General features: G+C 41.2%; 1 protein-coding gene across 4 annotated transcripts in view; it reads left to right on the top strand.

The window, feature by feature from the left end:
• The first annotated feature begins 409 nt into the window (after positions 1-409).
• Positions 410-16153, top strand: part of HPS3 (HPS3 biogenesis of lysosomal organelles complex 2 subunit 1) — a 40934-nt gene continuing 25190 nt past the window's right edge. For 3 of the 4 annotated variants that reach the window (XR_002180758.2, XR_002180760.2, XR_002180759.2), the window contains exons 1-5: positions 410-751; positions 9478-9969; positions 10765-10936; positions 11038-11123; positions 14536-14728. Coding sequence is in view for 1 of the 4 variants with exons in the window: in XM_019961077.2 (XP_019816636.2) it covers positions 535-751; positions 9478-9969; positions 10765-10936; positions 11038-11123; positions 14536-14728 (1160 nt within the window). In the remaining 3 variants the exon portion in view is untranslated. The remainder of the gene's footprint in view (positions 752-9477; positions 9970-10764; positions 10937-11037; positions 11124-14535; positions 14729-16153) is intronic. The other variant, XM_019961077.2, reaches the window with a different exon arrangement.

Below are 16153 nucleotides of genomic sequence, written 5' to 3'. Positions count from 1 at the left end.
AGCACGTTCTAGGAATTCCTCTTTCCAACTAAACCATTCTGAAATGACCAGTGCTTCTGAGCAACTCTTCAGTTTAGCCCGAAGTTGAGCTGTGTGCCCTCCACTTCAGTTTTTGCAGCCCTGTTCTCCAGAAGCTCACAGGCTGCAGCAAGTAGAAAAGGGTACAACAGATGATCAAGTGTTTAAACGGCTTCAAGGGCCTAAACATCTCGCCTGGCCCAAAGCAGTATCATGAAAACATGCAGGGAAAGACAGACTGGTTCCCGTGCCCGCTAAACTCTTGGGCGTGGAGGCGCGGTCCGAGGTCCAGCGAGCCGCGGCCGCGTCCTCACCTCGGCTCCACCCTCAAGGTGTAGCTGCCTCTTTAAGAATCGGCGCCGCCGGCTGGTCCGCCTGGTGCTCACGTGACTCGGCTCCGTGCAATCGCTCGCGGAAGTGGTCCAGTCTCTACGGACCGCGCGGGGTCTCCCGGTGCCCGACGGGGCTGGTTGGCCGGAGCGGGCACCGCTGGGAGGCCCGCAGCCGGTCGCCAGGATGGTGCAGTTATACAACCTGCACCCGTTTGGCTCGCAGCAGGTGGTGCCCTGCAAGCTGGAGCCCGAGCGCTTCTGCGGCGGGGGACGCGATACGCTATTCGTGGCGGCTGGCTGCAAAGTGGAGGCGTTCACCGTGGTCGGCCAGGAGCTGTGCCAGCCGAGGTGCGTCTTCTCCACGCTGGGCAGGGTGCTGCGCCTAGCCTACAGTGAAGCCGGTAAGTAGTGGCGGGGGAAGGGGCGCCTCGGCCCCTCGTTGGGGCCTCTTTCTTAGAGGACCGAGTGACGCCAGCAGCTCTGGGTAGGGAAGGACTTACTGCTTGTAGGATGGTCTCGCCCAGTCCGGCGGCTAAAGGAAGGTGAGAGCTGTGCAGTTGTCCTGGCAACCACAGGTGAGAGCAGACCTCTGGTGGGCCGGGGGAATGCTGGGTTTTTTTGCTCTTCTGGTGTCCTCGCTGGAAAGGCCCTTGGTTGGATGACTGGATTCCACTCAACTCAGACACTTGAAACCGAAACAAACCAAGTAAGATTCTTTTATTATAGAAAATAAGTACATACAAAAGTAGGGAGAATGGTATCCTGAACCCCCAGTTAATCCCATCTTCAACAATTATGCCAACTCATGGCCAGTCCTTTATCTATTTCCTGTCGATTTTTGAAAGCTCCCATGACCTGCTGATTTTTAAATCTGTGTAAGTAGAACTCGGGTCTTAGGCCCCTTTCCCCCCAGAAAAGTAGCATCCACTACTCCTTTCCCACTAGAAATGTGAAGCAGTACCGAGGGGATACTGAGTGGGCATATCCCTATTTTAGAAACATCCAACATTTAAAAATAGGTACTTTGGGATTTTCCTGGTGGTCCAGTGGTTAAGACTCTTCACTTCCACTGCAGAAGGCGTGGATTGATCCCTGGTGAGGAACTAAGATCCTGCATGCCAAGTGCAAGCCCCTCCACCCCCAGGAAAAGATGCAAAAAGGTCGAAATAGATGCTTCAGTTTACAGAAGAATTCACCATAGGATTCTTTTAACTTCTGATAATACACTTAAAATTTGAATTCTGCTTTTCAATAGGGGTGTAAATTGCAGTATTTAAGATGGAAAAGCCTGTGACTGAGGTATTTACTAATAAAGTGAAGAGCATGAACCTGGAGGATAGTAGAGCTCTGTCTAAACTCTCTTGTCCACAACTGACTATGTGTGAGTTTATAGAAACTTTTGGGTCTCCGTTTGTGTTTAAAAAAAAAAAAAAAAGAAAGTGGAAAACTAGATCAGTGGTTTCTAGACCTTGGAATTTTGTGGGTCAGCAAAAAAACTGCGGGGCTACCATACGCGGTATCTGACTGTTCATTTTGTCGAGTAAAGCTACATGTTAGAAAAAATGAAAAGTCCTTTTATTTACTGTCATTATTTACATAAAAACAGCTAGCTCCAAACTTTGGATGCCTTTATGAGCAACTTATTATATTGTTACTAGTTTTTCTTTTTGAATAGTTTAGACATCAATAGGGGCCTTCGGGTCTACAGACCAGTTTGAAAAACACTTAATTAGATCTGTAAGTTCTCTGTCAGCAGAAGGCTCTGATTTTGGTATTTTTAATGATATTGCTCTTCTAATCATTTCACAATATTAGTAGTTTTCCCCACCTCCTTTTTAGACCTATGAATTCTTTACCTTCAGGAGCTCTATTTGAGTGGCAAGCTCACAAGTTTCAACATTAGTATGTGTATGTGTGCTCGTGGGGGACAGATAACCACTGTTTACATGATTGGCCCCATTCTTCCAAATGGACATTTAATGTAGAATTGTAAGTGACTGGCACTGTGTAAACCTCTAGCTTTCTTGCCTGTCAGTAGTGGTGATTCTGGAGAATCCTTTGATGCCTCTACTGATGTTTAAGAATCACCTAGGGTAGCTTAAAAAGATTACTGGACCTCAGAGAAACGGTAATAGTTTCCTGGGGTGTGGCTCAGCATTGGGTGAGTCTCCTGTTTAGTCAGGATTGAGAATCACTGACCTAGAGCCATATTGACTGCTGTAGGCAGTGAATAGCATGGTGGTACTCATGCCTTGAAGTTAACAAAGATGTTTTTGTAATTCCGTTGACTGTCTTAAAAAAAAGTTCGGGAGTCATGTGGTATGGTGTTAGCATAAGTCAGATAGCTCAAGGGTAACTTTCAGCTTGAACTTTATGCTTGGGTGCAGCTTCTTCGAAATCGTAGGTAGAGGGCTGCTAGATATGCTGATATCCAGATAACTCCTCTTACATATCTCAGCTTTTTCCTTTAGCTTGAACTTAATGCTTGGGTGCAGCTTCCAAAATGTAGGTAGAGGACTGCTAGATATGCTGATATGCTGATAACTCCTCTTACACATCTCAGCTATTTCCTTTTGGCCTCTTTCCTCCCACTAACACTGGCTTGGACTTGGGGATTCTTGCTCTAAGCCCAGTGTCTCCCCTACTCTCACCCCATCAAAAAGTAAGTGAATCTTAAATCAGCAGTTTCTATTCACTATAAATGCTTTGCAGATTCTTACACAAGAAGAAAACATTTTCAATTTCTTTTTGTCTCTAATTAGCAGGATGCCAGGCTCCGTTCATAAAGATTGGAGGTGGTAGAATGTAGGTTGAAATTTTGAAGGATGAGCCCCTAATATCATCATCAGTAATTGAAATTATTTTAGGTTTTGTGTGTGAAGGGAGAAAGAAGAGATTGGGAAACTCATTGCTCTCAAGGAAGAAAGATCTCTTTGGCCAGAGTTGAGTGCTGTGTAGGGACTTCTGGTGCTGGACACTTGTTTATGGGATGTCTGGAGCTGTGGGGCAGAGAGAACAAGACCACATAGCACAAGTGCATGAAAGAGCCCCAAGAATGTCTATTATCTCCCCCTAGGCCCTACTGTTGGAGAAGGAAATGGCAACCCACTCCAGTGTTCTTGCCTGGAGAATCCCAGGGACGGGGGAGCCTGGTGGGCTGCAGTCCATGGGGTCACTAAGAGTCGGACATGACTGAAGCGACTTAGCAGCAGCAGTAGCAGCAGGCCCTACTGTGGATGGAGATGGTTAGATAGCATCACTGATTCCATGGACATGAGTTTGAGCAAACTCTGGAAGATACTGAAGGACAGGGAAGCTTGGCATGCTATAGTCCATGGGATCGCAAAGGGTTGGACCAGACAGGACTTAGTGACTGAACAACAAAGCCCTACCCTCCCTCAAATTTTTAAGTCATAAAACATATTTTGATTCATCATATATTATTCTTCCTTCTGATAATTGTTTTGTCATAGGAGTGCAGCCTTTTAGTTTACGGATTAGTGTTAACCAGGGTTATGATCTTGAAGCATAAAAGGAAAAGTTTACTTTTTTTTTTTTAATCATCACTCTCAGCTTGAGAATAAATAGAATACTGGTTTTTAAATTTACTTAATAAAGACAGAAGCTGTCATAAAATAAGTAAAATAAAGCCCTGAGCACATAATGCTTTGGAAAGTTTAATTCCTTTCTCTTACGAAGGGCTAGAATCCTCTAGACTTATATCTCCTTTCTAACATTCTGAGAGATGCATGGAATGACCATTGACTTTGCAACTAACCAGATCCAGATTTATGCCCAAGTGCCATCATTTGTTGGCTGTGTTGCCTAAGCAAGATACTTAGCTTATTTGAGGCCTTCCCCTGTGGCTCAGCTAGTAAAGAATCTGCCTGCAATATGGGAGACCTGGGTTCCATCCCTGCATTGGGAAGATCCCCTGGAGGAAGGGAAGGCTACCCATTCCAGTATTCTGGCCTGGAGAATTCCATGGACTGTATAGTCCATGAGGTCGCAAAGAGTCAGACACAACTGAGTGACTTTACTTTACTTAGCTTATTTGAGTCTCAGGTTCCTGATCTATAAAATGGAGAAGTGGATTTTGCCTTGAAGGGTTGTGAGGATTAACTGAGAAAACTCTAAAGGTCTGTTTATAAGGCTTATCAGGAAGACACACTTAGCAAGTTCTAGTTCATTGTTTATAAAACAAGTTATTAATTTGAAAACATAAGATAGCATGCTGCTGCTGCTGCTACTAATTTGCTTCAGTTGTGTCCGACTCTGTGCGACCCCAGAGACTGCAGCCCACCAGGCTCCCCTGTCCCCAGGATTCTCCAGGCAAGAACACTGGAGTGGGTTGCCATTTCCTTCTCCAATGCATGGAAGTGAAAAGTGAAAGTGGAGTCGCTCAGTCGTGTCCGACTCTTAGCGACCCCATGGACTGCAGCTTACCAGGTTCCTCCGTCCATGAGATTTTCCAGGCAAGAGTACTGGAGTGGGGTGCCATTGCCTTCTCCAGCATAGGTACTATCTATAGTTTGCAAATTACATATAAAATGTTGATTATATAGACTTTACCAGTAATAGGCATATAGTTGTAGATGTATGAAAAACACTTATATTTTTCTAAAATAAAATAAAGTGTATAAAACGTTTTATTATAACTAAACAAATATTCTTAGTTTTAGAGTTCATTAAGTAACTAGTAACTTAAATATGACACCAAAGCACTGACAACAAAGAAAAAATGGAAAATTTGGCTGTCATCAAAATTAAAAAATTTCGTGCATCAAAGGACACTATGAACTGATTTGAAAAAGCAGTCTACAGAAAAGGCAGAAAATATTTGCAAAGCGTATACCCAATAAGGGATTAGTATTCAGAAGAACTCTCATAACTCAGCAAACAACAAACAACCCAATTTGAAAATTGGCAAAGAGTTTGAATAGATACTTATCTAAGTTGCCAACAAGCACAGGACAAGATGCTCAACATCACTAATCATCATGGAAATGCAAATCAAAACCATGAAGAGATACCATTTCATACCCATTACAATGGTCATTATCAAAACAAATAGAAATAATAAGTGTTGATGAGGATGTGGAGAAATTGGAACCTTTGTACATTCCTGGTGAGAGAGTAAAATGATAGAGCTGCTGTAGAAAACAGTATGATGGTTCCTGAAAAAATTCATAGAATTTCCACATGTGAAAGTCGCTCAGTTGTGTCGGACTCTTGGCAACCCCACGGCCTATAGCCTGCCAGGCTCCTTGGTCCATGGAATTCTCAAGGCCAGAATACTGGTACTGTATACTTCTCCAGGAATTTCACTTTTGGGTATATACACAGATTAACTGAAAGCAGGGGCTTGTGCACACATTTGTACACCAGTATACATAGCATTTTTCAGAGCCAAGAGGTGGAAGCAGCCCAAGTATTCATCGACAGATAAACAAAATGCAGTGTATCCATACAGCCTTAAAAAGGGATGAAATTCTGATATGTGTACAATACAAATGAACTTTGAAGACATTACACTAAGTGAAATAAACCTGACACAAAAGGACAAATATTGTGTGATTCTACTTAGGAGGTACCTTAGAATAGTCAAATTCATAGAGACAGAAGTGGAATGGTGGTTGCCCAAGTCTGTGTTCACAAGGCACTACTTCTGATGTTCAGTCCTGGTTTTCCCTTTTACTCTACACACAATTAGTTTTGCTTTCAATTTTATGTACCTGAGTTCTGAGTTAGATCTGCAGATGTGTACAAATAGTTCATATTTATGTATTTGCACATAACCCATGCTCTTCAGCATTGATGCTTTATTGTATTATGTAAATAGTAAAAGACATACATGTACAGAGGGTGGGAATGTAGAGTTATTGTTGGTGGATTCAGAGTTTGGGAGAAGATGAAAAAGTTTTCAAGATGGTGGTAATGGCTGCATAACAATGTGAATGTATCTAATGCCATGAATTGTACACTTAAAAATAGTGAAAGTGGTAAATGTTATGTTATGTGTATTTTACCACAATAAAAAATTTTTTTGTTTAGTGTATTTACTGGGAGAGTTTAAGGAAGATGGAGGCCACATGGTATCTTCTGCTCTCAACTCCATCAGACCTTCTCTGGAACAGAGTGAGCCAGTGTATGGAACCCACAGGGTATAGTTAGGTATTCCACCTAGATTTCTTGACGAGGAAAATGGCAACCCACTCCAATATTCTTGCCTGGAGAAATCCCATGGACAGAGGAGCACGGTGGACTACCGTCCATGGGATCTCAAAAGGGTCAGACACAACTTAGTGACTAAACCACAACCAGGATCTCTGGGGAGAAAACAGATGCAGGATTCACATCTGTGGCATCAAAGGAACCAGCATCAGGAGAAGGTTTGCCTGTCTTGAAGCCTGGCTCAGTCCAGAGGAGAGGGGCCTGGCCAGCCCACTGAGTGTCTTCAGAAAACGGCTGCCCCCGCTTGCTTGCTGCATCTGTATGTGGGAAGCAGTTGTGCTAACCACAGCATTTCAGTGTCAGTTCATTGGAGAAGGGCTTGTTTACATAATAATGTCTAGCATTTAGTGAATTCTCTATTTGAAAGAACCTTGACTTCTCCCCTCCAACCCAGAAAGTTCTAAAGATTAAAAATTTAATTTACCCACCCCCCAAATAGAATATGTAAGAGTGTGTTTATGTAATTTGACAGATGCAAGAGACTGTTTTAAACAAGTCAGGAAACACAGAAGCCAAGACGGAAAAGATACATATCTGGTTCCATATGGTAAAAGATATCAGACAAAGTCAAACCATAGCAGTCAAAAGTCAAACTACAGACTACCAAAAGTGATTTGCTTTTCATGGCCAGCAAAAGATTAATATCCTTTTTACCCAGAGAGCTGCTATTCCTTGATAAGAAAAACAAACCAATATAATTTAAAAAAAAAGTGGATAACTTGTAGAAGAGAAACTGTACATGGCTGTATAAACATATAACCGCTTTATAAGTGGTCTGGAAAATATAAATGATATTTACATCCATGAGAGTCCCTGTTTCCTCCATCATATTGAGTCAGTGCTGGTGAGGATGTGGGGGAACAGGGCTGTTTAAGCAGCACTGGTGGAAATTTGAATCTGTAATGTGTAATTGTGATTGTAATCTGGCAATATCTATTACATTTTAAAATGTACTGACGCTTTGACTGATTGTCTTACTTTTGAAAATCTACACCATTGAAATTAACACTCCAGTATTCTTGGGCTTCCCTTGTGGCTCAGCTGGTAAAAAATCGGCCTGCAATGTGGGATACCTGGGTTTGATCCCTGGGTTGGGAAGATCCCCTGGAGAAGGAAAAGGCTACCCACGCCAGTATTCTGGCCTAGAGAATTCCATGGACTTTATAGTATAGTCCATGGGGTCACAAAGAGTCGGACATGACTGAGCAACTTTCACTTTTACTTTCAAGTAAATATGTAGGTATAGGCCTATTTATTACAGCATAAATTACAGTGGCAAAAACAAAAAAGCTGGAAATTTGGGGTTGGCCAGAAGGATCGTTTGGGTTTTTCTGTAAGACAATATAGAAAAACCCGAACAAAGTTTTTGGTCAACCCAGTACTTAAATGTAGGGGGACTGCTGAATAAATTATGACCCAGGTATATACAGGATATTTTGCAGATATTGAAAAGGATGTTAGATATCCATGTATCTGCCCTGGAGGGAAAAATATGGAAATCTTGGTAATAAATTGGTAATTTTAAAAAATCATTTTATTATTTTTTATTTTTTAAATTTTTACAATGTCGTGTTGCTTTCTACCATATAACAATGTGAATCAGCCATAATTATACATGTATCCCCTCCCTCTTGAGGTAATTTTTTTAAGTTGCAGATTGTTAAATATGTTTAATGTGATTCCATTTAGTTAAAAGCAGGAATGACAAACTACCACTCTGTGATCTATGTTTCTATGAAAGAAAGGTTTAGAAGGACACATACCAAGCTGTGTGTATTAACACTGGCTCCTCATGGATTGGACTGCAGGGGAGAGGTCATTCTGCTTTTCATTTTGTATCTCTTCATCACTTTGACTTCTCACAATAAACAACAATTCCAAAATTACTTTGTAATTTAGAAAATCCAAGAAAATCAACAATTAAGGGAAAACTGGCTTGGATTGAAATTTTACTTGGTATGTGTGGCTTTAGCTATTTCTCAGAGTTGACATGAAAATATGACTTGTGGGGATGGGAGAGGTAGCAGTATATATTCCACTGATTTCTTCAGAGTTCCTTATACCTAATTTTAGCATCACTCTGAGATCGAACTCTTTATGTCAGGAGAGCTTTGTTTGAGCTGTAAATTCAGAGCTACAATAACTTGTAGAGCTATCATAGACATAAGTCATAGAATTTCTCTGTAAGCTACATGAATATTTAATAGGTCATCTTAAGATATTAACTGCTTCCCAGGTGGCTCAGTGGTAAAGAACCGCCTGCAATGCAGGAGACATAGATTCGATAGCTGGGTAGGGAAGATTCCCTGGAGAAATGGCAACCCACTCTAGTATTCTTGCCTGGGAAATCCCATGGATGGAGGAGCCTAGTGGGGTACAGTCTGTGGGGTTGCAAAGGAGTTGGGCACGACTTAGCAACTAAATAAGAAGACGTTAAAATGGGGTGAGATTGTATTTCAGAACCTAAATAAATGCCTATTGTGAGTTAAAAATACACCCAAGATCCTGTTACTTAGAGTTCTGTTCTCTTGTTGTTCAGTCACCAAGTTGTGTCTGACTCTGCAACTCCATGGCCTGCTGCACACCAGGCTTCCTTGTCCTTCACCATCTTCCGGAGTTTGCTTAAACTCATGTCCATTGAATTGATGATGCCATCCAACCATCTCATCCTCAGTCACCCCCTTCTCCTCCTGCCCTCAGTCTTTCCCAGCATCAGGGTCTTTTCCAGTGAGTCGGCTCTTCCCATCAAATGGGCAAAGTGTTGAGCTTTTTGTTCTGTCAATCTTTAATTCAACCATTCACATTAGGATTCTGTTTTAGTTCCTTTTCATGATGCAAGGTAAGTTGTGGTTTCTAATTAGAAATTCTAAGTGTAATCTTATTTCCTTCTCAGGAGATTATTTGGTAGCAATTGAAGAGAAGAACAAAGCTACATTCCTGCGTGCTTATGTGAACTGGAGAAGTAAAAGGACTGAAAACTCCCGAGTGTGTATCCGGATGGTTGGACACGACGTGGAGGCACCCTTCAGTGAAACCTTCAGAGACCAGATGTCTATTGTGGAAATGCCACTTTCTGAGGCCCCCCTGTGCATTTCCTGCTGCCCTGTGAAAGGAGACCTTCTTGTTGGCTGCACCAATAATTTAGTCTTATTTAGTTTGAAGTATCAGATCATTAATGAAGAATTCTCAATTTTGGACTTTGAACGTTCTTTAGTTATCCACATAGATAACATCACCCCTGCTGAAATTTCTTTTTGTGTTGGATATGTTGCTGTCATGTCAGAGTTAGAAGTCTTAATCGTAAAACTGGAGTCAGATCCCAAAAACAGAGAGAGTGTTAACTACGGTCCACATAAGACCACCAATCCCACGAAACAGGCAGAAGGTAAATAATGAATTTAGCTTACTTTCTTGTTTGGGGTATAGAGAAAAACCTTTATTTCTGGCAATCTCTGAAAGGCTCTAGTATGTATATTGACAAGCCACATTATTTATGGTGTGGTTGCTTCCCTGATGGCTCAGATGGTTAAGAATCCACCTGCAATGTGGGTGACCTGGGTTCGATCCCTGGATTGGGAAGATCCCTGGAGAAGGAAATGGCAAGCCAATCCAGTATTCTGGCCTGGAGAATTCCATGGACAGAGGAGCGTGGCAGGCTGTATAGTTCATGGGGTCGCAAAGAGTTGGACACGACTGAGCGACTTTCACACAAATAGATGTTCCTGATACATGGGACTTGGGTTTATGATCTGGCTGTCCATATCTTCTCCTGTAGCATGTAATGTATTCTGTAACATGTGATGTATTCTGTAGCATATAAATGTATTTCAACATATATTTGTCATTAAAAATAATGAAACATCTATTGCTAGAGGAGCAGTTTCTAGTTCCAGTCCTCATATTTACTAGTCGAATGACCTTGGGTTAGGAATACCATCTCTGAGTTTCTGTTTCCTTATATATAAAGTGGGTATGATGATCATGTCCTGTTTACTTTGTCAGTTGTGAGGAAGGAATGAGCAAGTGCTAAGACATTTCAAAACCATAGCGCCTTATAAATACATGGGATGTGTGTGCATAAATACTATATTTAATTGGTGGGGGGATGTGGTGAAATCTAATTGGCATTCGAAAATTACTTGGAGTTAGTACATAATTTTCTTCAATTTTATTTTTTAAGGCATTAGTAATGAAACTTCACAGCTTGAGTCAGATGATTTTGTTATCTGCCAAAAGCCCATGGAACTTCTTGGTGAAAAAAGCAAACAGTCAGGAATATCTGTTACACTGGAGTCAACGGGATTAGCTGATGAAAAAATAAAGTATTTCCACGTTCGGCACCTGCTCTATAGGTAATAGATAGCTTTTTATTCACCAGAAGTTAATATATATTTACCTGCTTAATGCAATGGAAATTAGATCTTCTCTCCTCTGTCTCTCTTTAAATTCACAGACGTTTCGCTCCTGATATTTCTTCCTGTCTCTTGTCTGATGACGTCAGGTTGCATTCACTTCAGCTTCTACCCATTTACCAAACAGGTAAGTATGAGAGTGCTGCAGTACGGTGAGCTGGAAGGGCACTGGGCAGAGTGGGGAGTCCGATGTGAGTAATGGTTTTTCTGAGTTTCCCTGTGGCCTTAGACAGATTCCTTAGCAAATAACAGTGAGTCCACAAAATGGAAATCATGTCTGCCAGGAGAAGCCATGGAGAGGAAATGACTGACAAAACCCACTTCTCTTTTTGAAATGGTCAGTAGGCCCCCAAAAGAAAATCAGGGCCCTGTTACAGCTGAGGTTCATCTGGGTTCCAGCTGGGTCATTTGGCAGAGCTGCTAATGATGGCTTTGTGAGCCAAATGGGAAAATGTGGGCTGGATGGAAATTCACTTAAGAGCAATGGTTTTCAGCCTCGCTGCACATTGGCCTTACTTGGATGCTTTTTGAAACACTGATGCCCAGTCTCACCATACTGGAGAGTCTTTTTTTTTAAACCATGCTTTGCAGCATATGGGAATCTTAGTTCCCCAATCAGAGATCAAACCCATGCCCCCTTCCCTGGGAGCATAGAATCTTAACCATTGGATGGCCAGGGAACTCCCCATGCTGGAGATTCTGACTTAATTGGTCAACTGATGCCTGAGCATCAGTATATATATATTTTTTAAACTTTTTAAAAGATAGTTTAATTTAAAATTAAATTTTAAATCCCACTGCATGGCATGTGGGATCTTAGTTCCCTGACTAGGGATGGAACCTGTGCCCCCTGCAGTGGAAGCACAGAGTCTTAACCATTGGACCACCAGGAAAGTCCCAGGGCATCAGTGTTTTTTAAAACCTCCACAGAAAAAATAAAATAAAATAAAACCTCCACAGAAATATAATGGGCAACCCAGATTAAGAATCATTATTGAATTCTGTACTTAGTGCTGGCCTGCTTCACATGTTTAGGTGATGGCTAGGGAAAGGTATAAATATTACTCTGATTAAACTTATACATTTATTTTTTTTCTTTCTTGCAGTGAACATGTATTGAGTACCTACTGTGTTGGGTCTTGTGCTGAATACTAGGGCTCCTGTAATGAGCAAAAGTAGGCAAAGTACTTGTACTCTTGGAGCTTACTGTCTTGTGGGGGGAAGCAGGCATGAATGGAATGAACATTAGAAGGAGTATACAATTACACACTGATGGGAGTGCTCTGTGAGAGAAGAACCCTGCCTTGAGCATGTATAACAAAGGATCCTGACCTCACTGGGGGTCAGGGAAGGCTTCCTGAGAAAGAGGATCTGTAGAATGAATGGGGCTGATTGGTGGACAGGTTTGATTGTGGCCAATGGAGAGTCTTTGCTTGAGGAACTGAAAGAAGCCAGGGAGAGGGAGCTGTAACACAAGGCAGGAGACAAGGGCCCACAGCCACCTTAGAGGGTTAGCTTTTATCCAGGGGTTTCCTGCAGCACCTGGAATAAAACCCCAAATCCTTTCCATGGGCTGCATCACCCTGACCCTGAGCTCCTTCTGTCCTGCTCATGCTCTTACATTTCTCCATCCATATGGCTTTTGTCTGCTGCTAGGTTACACCAAGCTCACTCGTGTCTAAGATCTATGATTTACTCTTCCAGTGCTCAGAACATAGTACTTCCCTCATAGCTTGCGAGAGTAGTGTCTTCAGCTCACAGCTCAAGTATCACCTCGCCGCAGAGGACTTCCCACTTCTCAGTTTAAACCGTTCCCTCCCTGCACACTGCAGAGTTTATTCTCCACCCCAGACCTCTCACTAGAATGAATGCAGTTACTCTCTCTTGTGCGCTGTGGTATCCCCAGAACCCAGAACAGTGGCATATTGTAGGTGCCTATGGATGTTTCCTTAGTGGACAGATGAGGGGTTGGGCAGTGCCCATGTCAGCTGGGCCCTGATGGATGAGTAAAATTTTTAGAAGATAAAAAAAAAAATTTTTTTTTTTTAGAAGATGGAGATTCTGGTAAGATACTACCTCAGGGAAGCCAACATGTGCAAGGTGAAAGATCATGTATGTTTGGAGATAAGTGAGCAGCTCTCTGTATGATTAGAGCACAGATGTGTGTATGAAAGAAGAGGAAGTAGAAACTGGATCAGTTGTTTTAGGCCAATTGTGGAGAGTGTAGTAATTGGATTTTCTTCCTTTTTTTTTTTGTAGATTCTCATTAGTTATCTCTTTTATACATTCTTCTGTTATTAATGTGTCCTTGAAGGGCATCAATCAGAGCTATATTTTTTTTTAAAAAAACTTTGATTATGAAAAGTTTCAGGCACACAGATATAGAAAAACAGTACAGTGACCCCCAAGGTTCCCATCACACAGCTTCAACAGTGTTGCCTTGTAATCACCCCCTGCCCTGTGTCGGATTGTTTTGATGCAAATCCCAGAGTTTATACCTTTTCATTTATAAACATTTCGGCATATGTTTCTAAAGGAAAGGAATTCTTTTATTTAAACAAAAACCCCAAATGTCATTTCACATTTTTAAGAAATTACTTGATATCATCCAATACCCATCAGGTACTCAAATTTCCCTGATTGTCTAAATATTTTTTTCTGCAATTTATCAGATTCCAAGTAAGGTTCTATACCTGCAGTTGGCTCCTATGTCTTTTATGTCTCTCTGCTCTATAGGCTCTGCCTTCTTCTCTTGTTTCTCTTTGCGGGTTTGTTAGCAGGAAACTGGACTGTTAGTACAGAATTTCCCACAGTCTGAATTTTGCTGACTGACTCCCCACAGTGTCATTTAACATGTTTCTTGTATCTCCTATACTTCTCTGTGATCTAAAGCTGTACTGTTCAGTGTGGTATCCATTTGTCAGTGTTGCTGTTGAGCACCTTGAAGTGTGACTAGTCTAAATTAAGATATGCTTTAAGTGTAAAATTCACACTAGGTCTTAAAGACTTAGTACAACAAAAAAGAATGTAAACTTTCTTGTTAATTTTTTATTGATTATGTATCAAAATGATAATATTTTGGATATGTTGGGTTAATCTATTTTATAAATCTTGCCTGTTTTTATTTTTTAATGAGCAATTGCTAGAAAACTTTGCCTCACATATATGGCTCACATTTTATTTCTGTTGACAGTGCTGGTCTAAATCTTGATCAGATGATGGTGATGATCTTTTTTTTTTTTTGATAATGCAAATAGTCTTGAGTTCTCTTGGAAGTACGTTGTATCAGGTTGGCTCTTTTTTGTGATGTTAATGACTATCAATGATGATTACCTAGATCTGTTAATTTATTAGGGTTTTCAAAATGTTGATATTCTAATTATATCACTCTTTTTTCATTTTTTTACTGGCATTCTTATATAAGCACCTCAGCAACTCTTTGGTTATCTGTTTATAGATGTTTTTGCACAGAAAAGTCAAAATATTGATTCCTTTTATTTACTGGTTTCATGGTTTGTTTGTTTGTTTTTTGCATGCAGGGTCTCTTACTTCTGATAGAAAAAATTCATCTCAGGAAAAAGTGTTGCTGAGCCTCTTTTGTTTTTTCTCATTACCTCACGTGGGCTACCTGTACATGATTGTCAAATCTGTTGAATTATTGTCGGTTTACCAATATCCCGAGAAATCTCAGCAGGCGGTGCTTACCCCGCAGTTTCTGCATGTCATCACAAGGTATGTTCCAGTCCCTTGCTGGCTTTTGAGTCACTTATTTCTCTCTGACTTCCTGAGGTGCTTTCTAAATCTTTAAATGAAAAGTATGTGAACCAGTGGATAGCACTATAAATTAATGATATACACCTGGGGTTTATTTAATTTATTTATTTTTTAAATAATGGCTCATAACTGCCTTTTCAACATCAGAGATTTAAATTCTGGTTTTGCCTTTGTTTTGTTTTCTTAAACTGGATGGGAATCTTTCTAAGAACGGGTAAGGTTCTTCATGAGGGAAGATGTTCATAGGGAATTCTAATGAAAAGTCAGTGGGGGCTCTTGACAACAGTCAGGGCATCTTTTTAGTTTTAGATTTCCTAAATTTTTTTTTTTTCACTGCTGTCATATCTTTTCTATGTGAGTTGAGTTCATTGATATGGTTTAGGACTGTAAAGGGTCCAGAAAGCCTGCCTGATTCTACCCTCTGAGTAGGGAGTAGTGTAGATGGGGAGAGAGTCCAGAGGTTGGGGTTGGTCAGGGTCATGTGGCTAATCAGTGGTGAGTGTCTTCTGAGTTGCCTTATCCTCCTAGTAAGCTGGCATGTAAACTGGGTTCCTAAATATAATCTCATTTCCTTTTATCTCAGCAGCTAGTAATGCTTGTGGTTTGATTTCCTGTTTTTTTGAGTTCAGGTTCTAGGCAAGGCACTGCATTGAGCCCTCTGGCCAACCAACCATGAATAAGGCACAGCCTCTGTTTATGCAAACAGCAACGTAAGAGAGGATGAAAGACACGTACAAGGGACACAAACACTAGGAGATTTGTGAAAAATGTCCTGAGACCACATGGACGTGTTGTAGGCTATGGGAAGAGGGAAGTTACTTCTGGCCAAGTCACGCGGGCAAAGTTTCTGTGTTGAAAGTGAGGCCCGAAAGCTAGTTAGATTTGACAGATGGAGACTGAAAGTGGAGGGCATTCCAGATAGAGGGGAAGCTACAAGCAAAGCTATGTCCAGGTTTGTTGGAGTTTCTGATAAGTAATTGCATAGGACAGTGCTTCTTTTTATTTTTCCCAATTGAGTGGTAATATCAGAATTTCCAGCAGGTGCTGTGGTGTATTTCACACCAGCACAGGACCCAGCTGAAGATTCTGACACCCACTCCCCGTGGGCGTGCTTCCCTCTCTTCCTACTCTCTGACATGGGGAACAGTGTAGAGGTCTCTGGTCTTTTCAGTTTCCAAAGGGTTGTGTAGTAATGTCCTATAAATGTAAAGTTGCTGAAACAAAGAAAAGTGGGGAAAATAGTGCCTGAGAGGGAACTTGGGGCTTTGGAAATTAAGGCATTTTTTTAGATTTTGATCAAAGAAAAGTATATGAATAGAGCATTACTTTAGGAAAATGGATGGTGGCCACAGTGGAGGATGGCTTGAACATACTAATGAGCTG

The sequence above is a fragment of the Bos indicus genome, chromosome 1 (assembly GCF_029378745.1).
Source record: "Bos indicus isolate NIAB-ARS_2022 breed Sahiwal x Tharparkar chromosome 1, NIAB-ARS_B.indTharparkar_mat_pri_1.0, whole genome shotgun sequence".
NCBI classification, from domain to species: domain Eukaryota; kingdom Metazoa; phylum Chordata; class Mammalia; order Artiodactyla; family Bovidae; genus Bos; species Bos indicus.
Note: the sequence above shows the minus strand (reverse complement) of the source record. Positions and strands in the feature narration are given on the sequence as shown.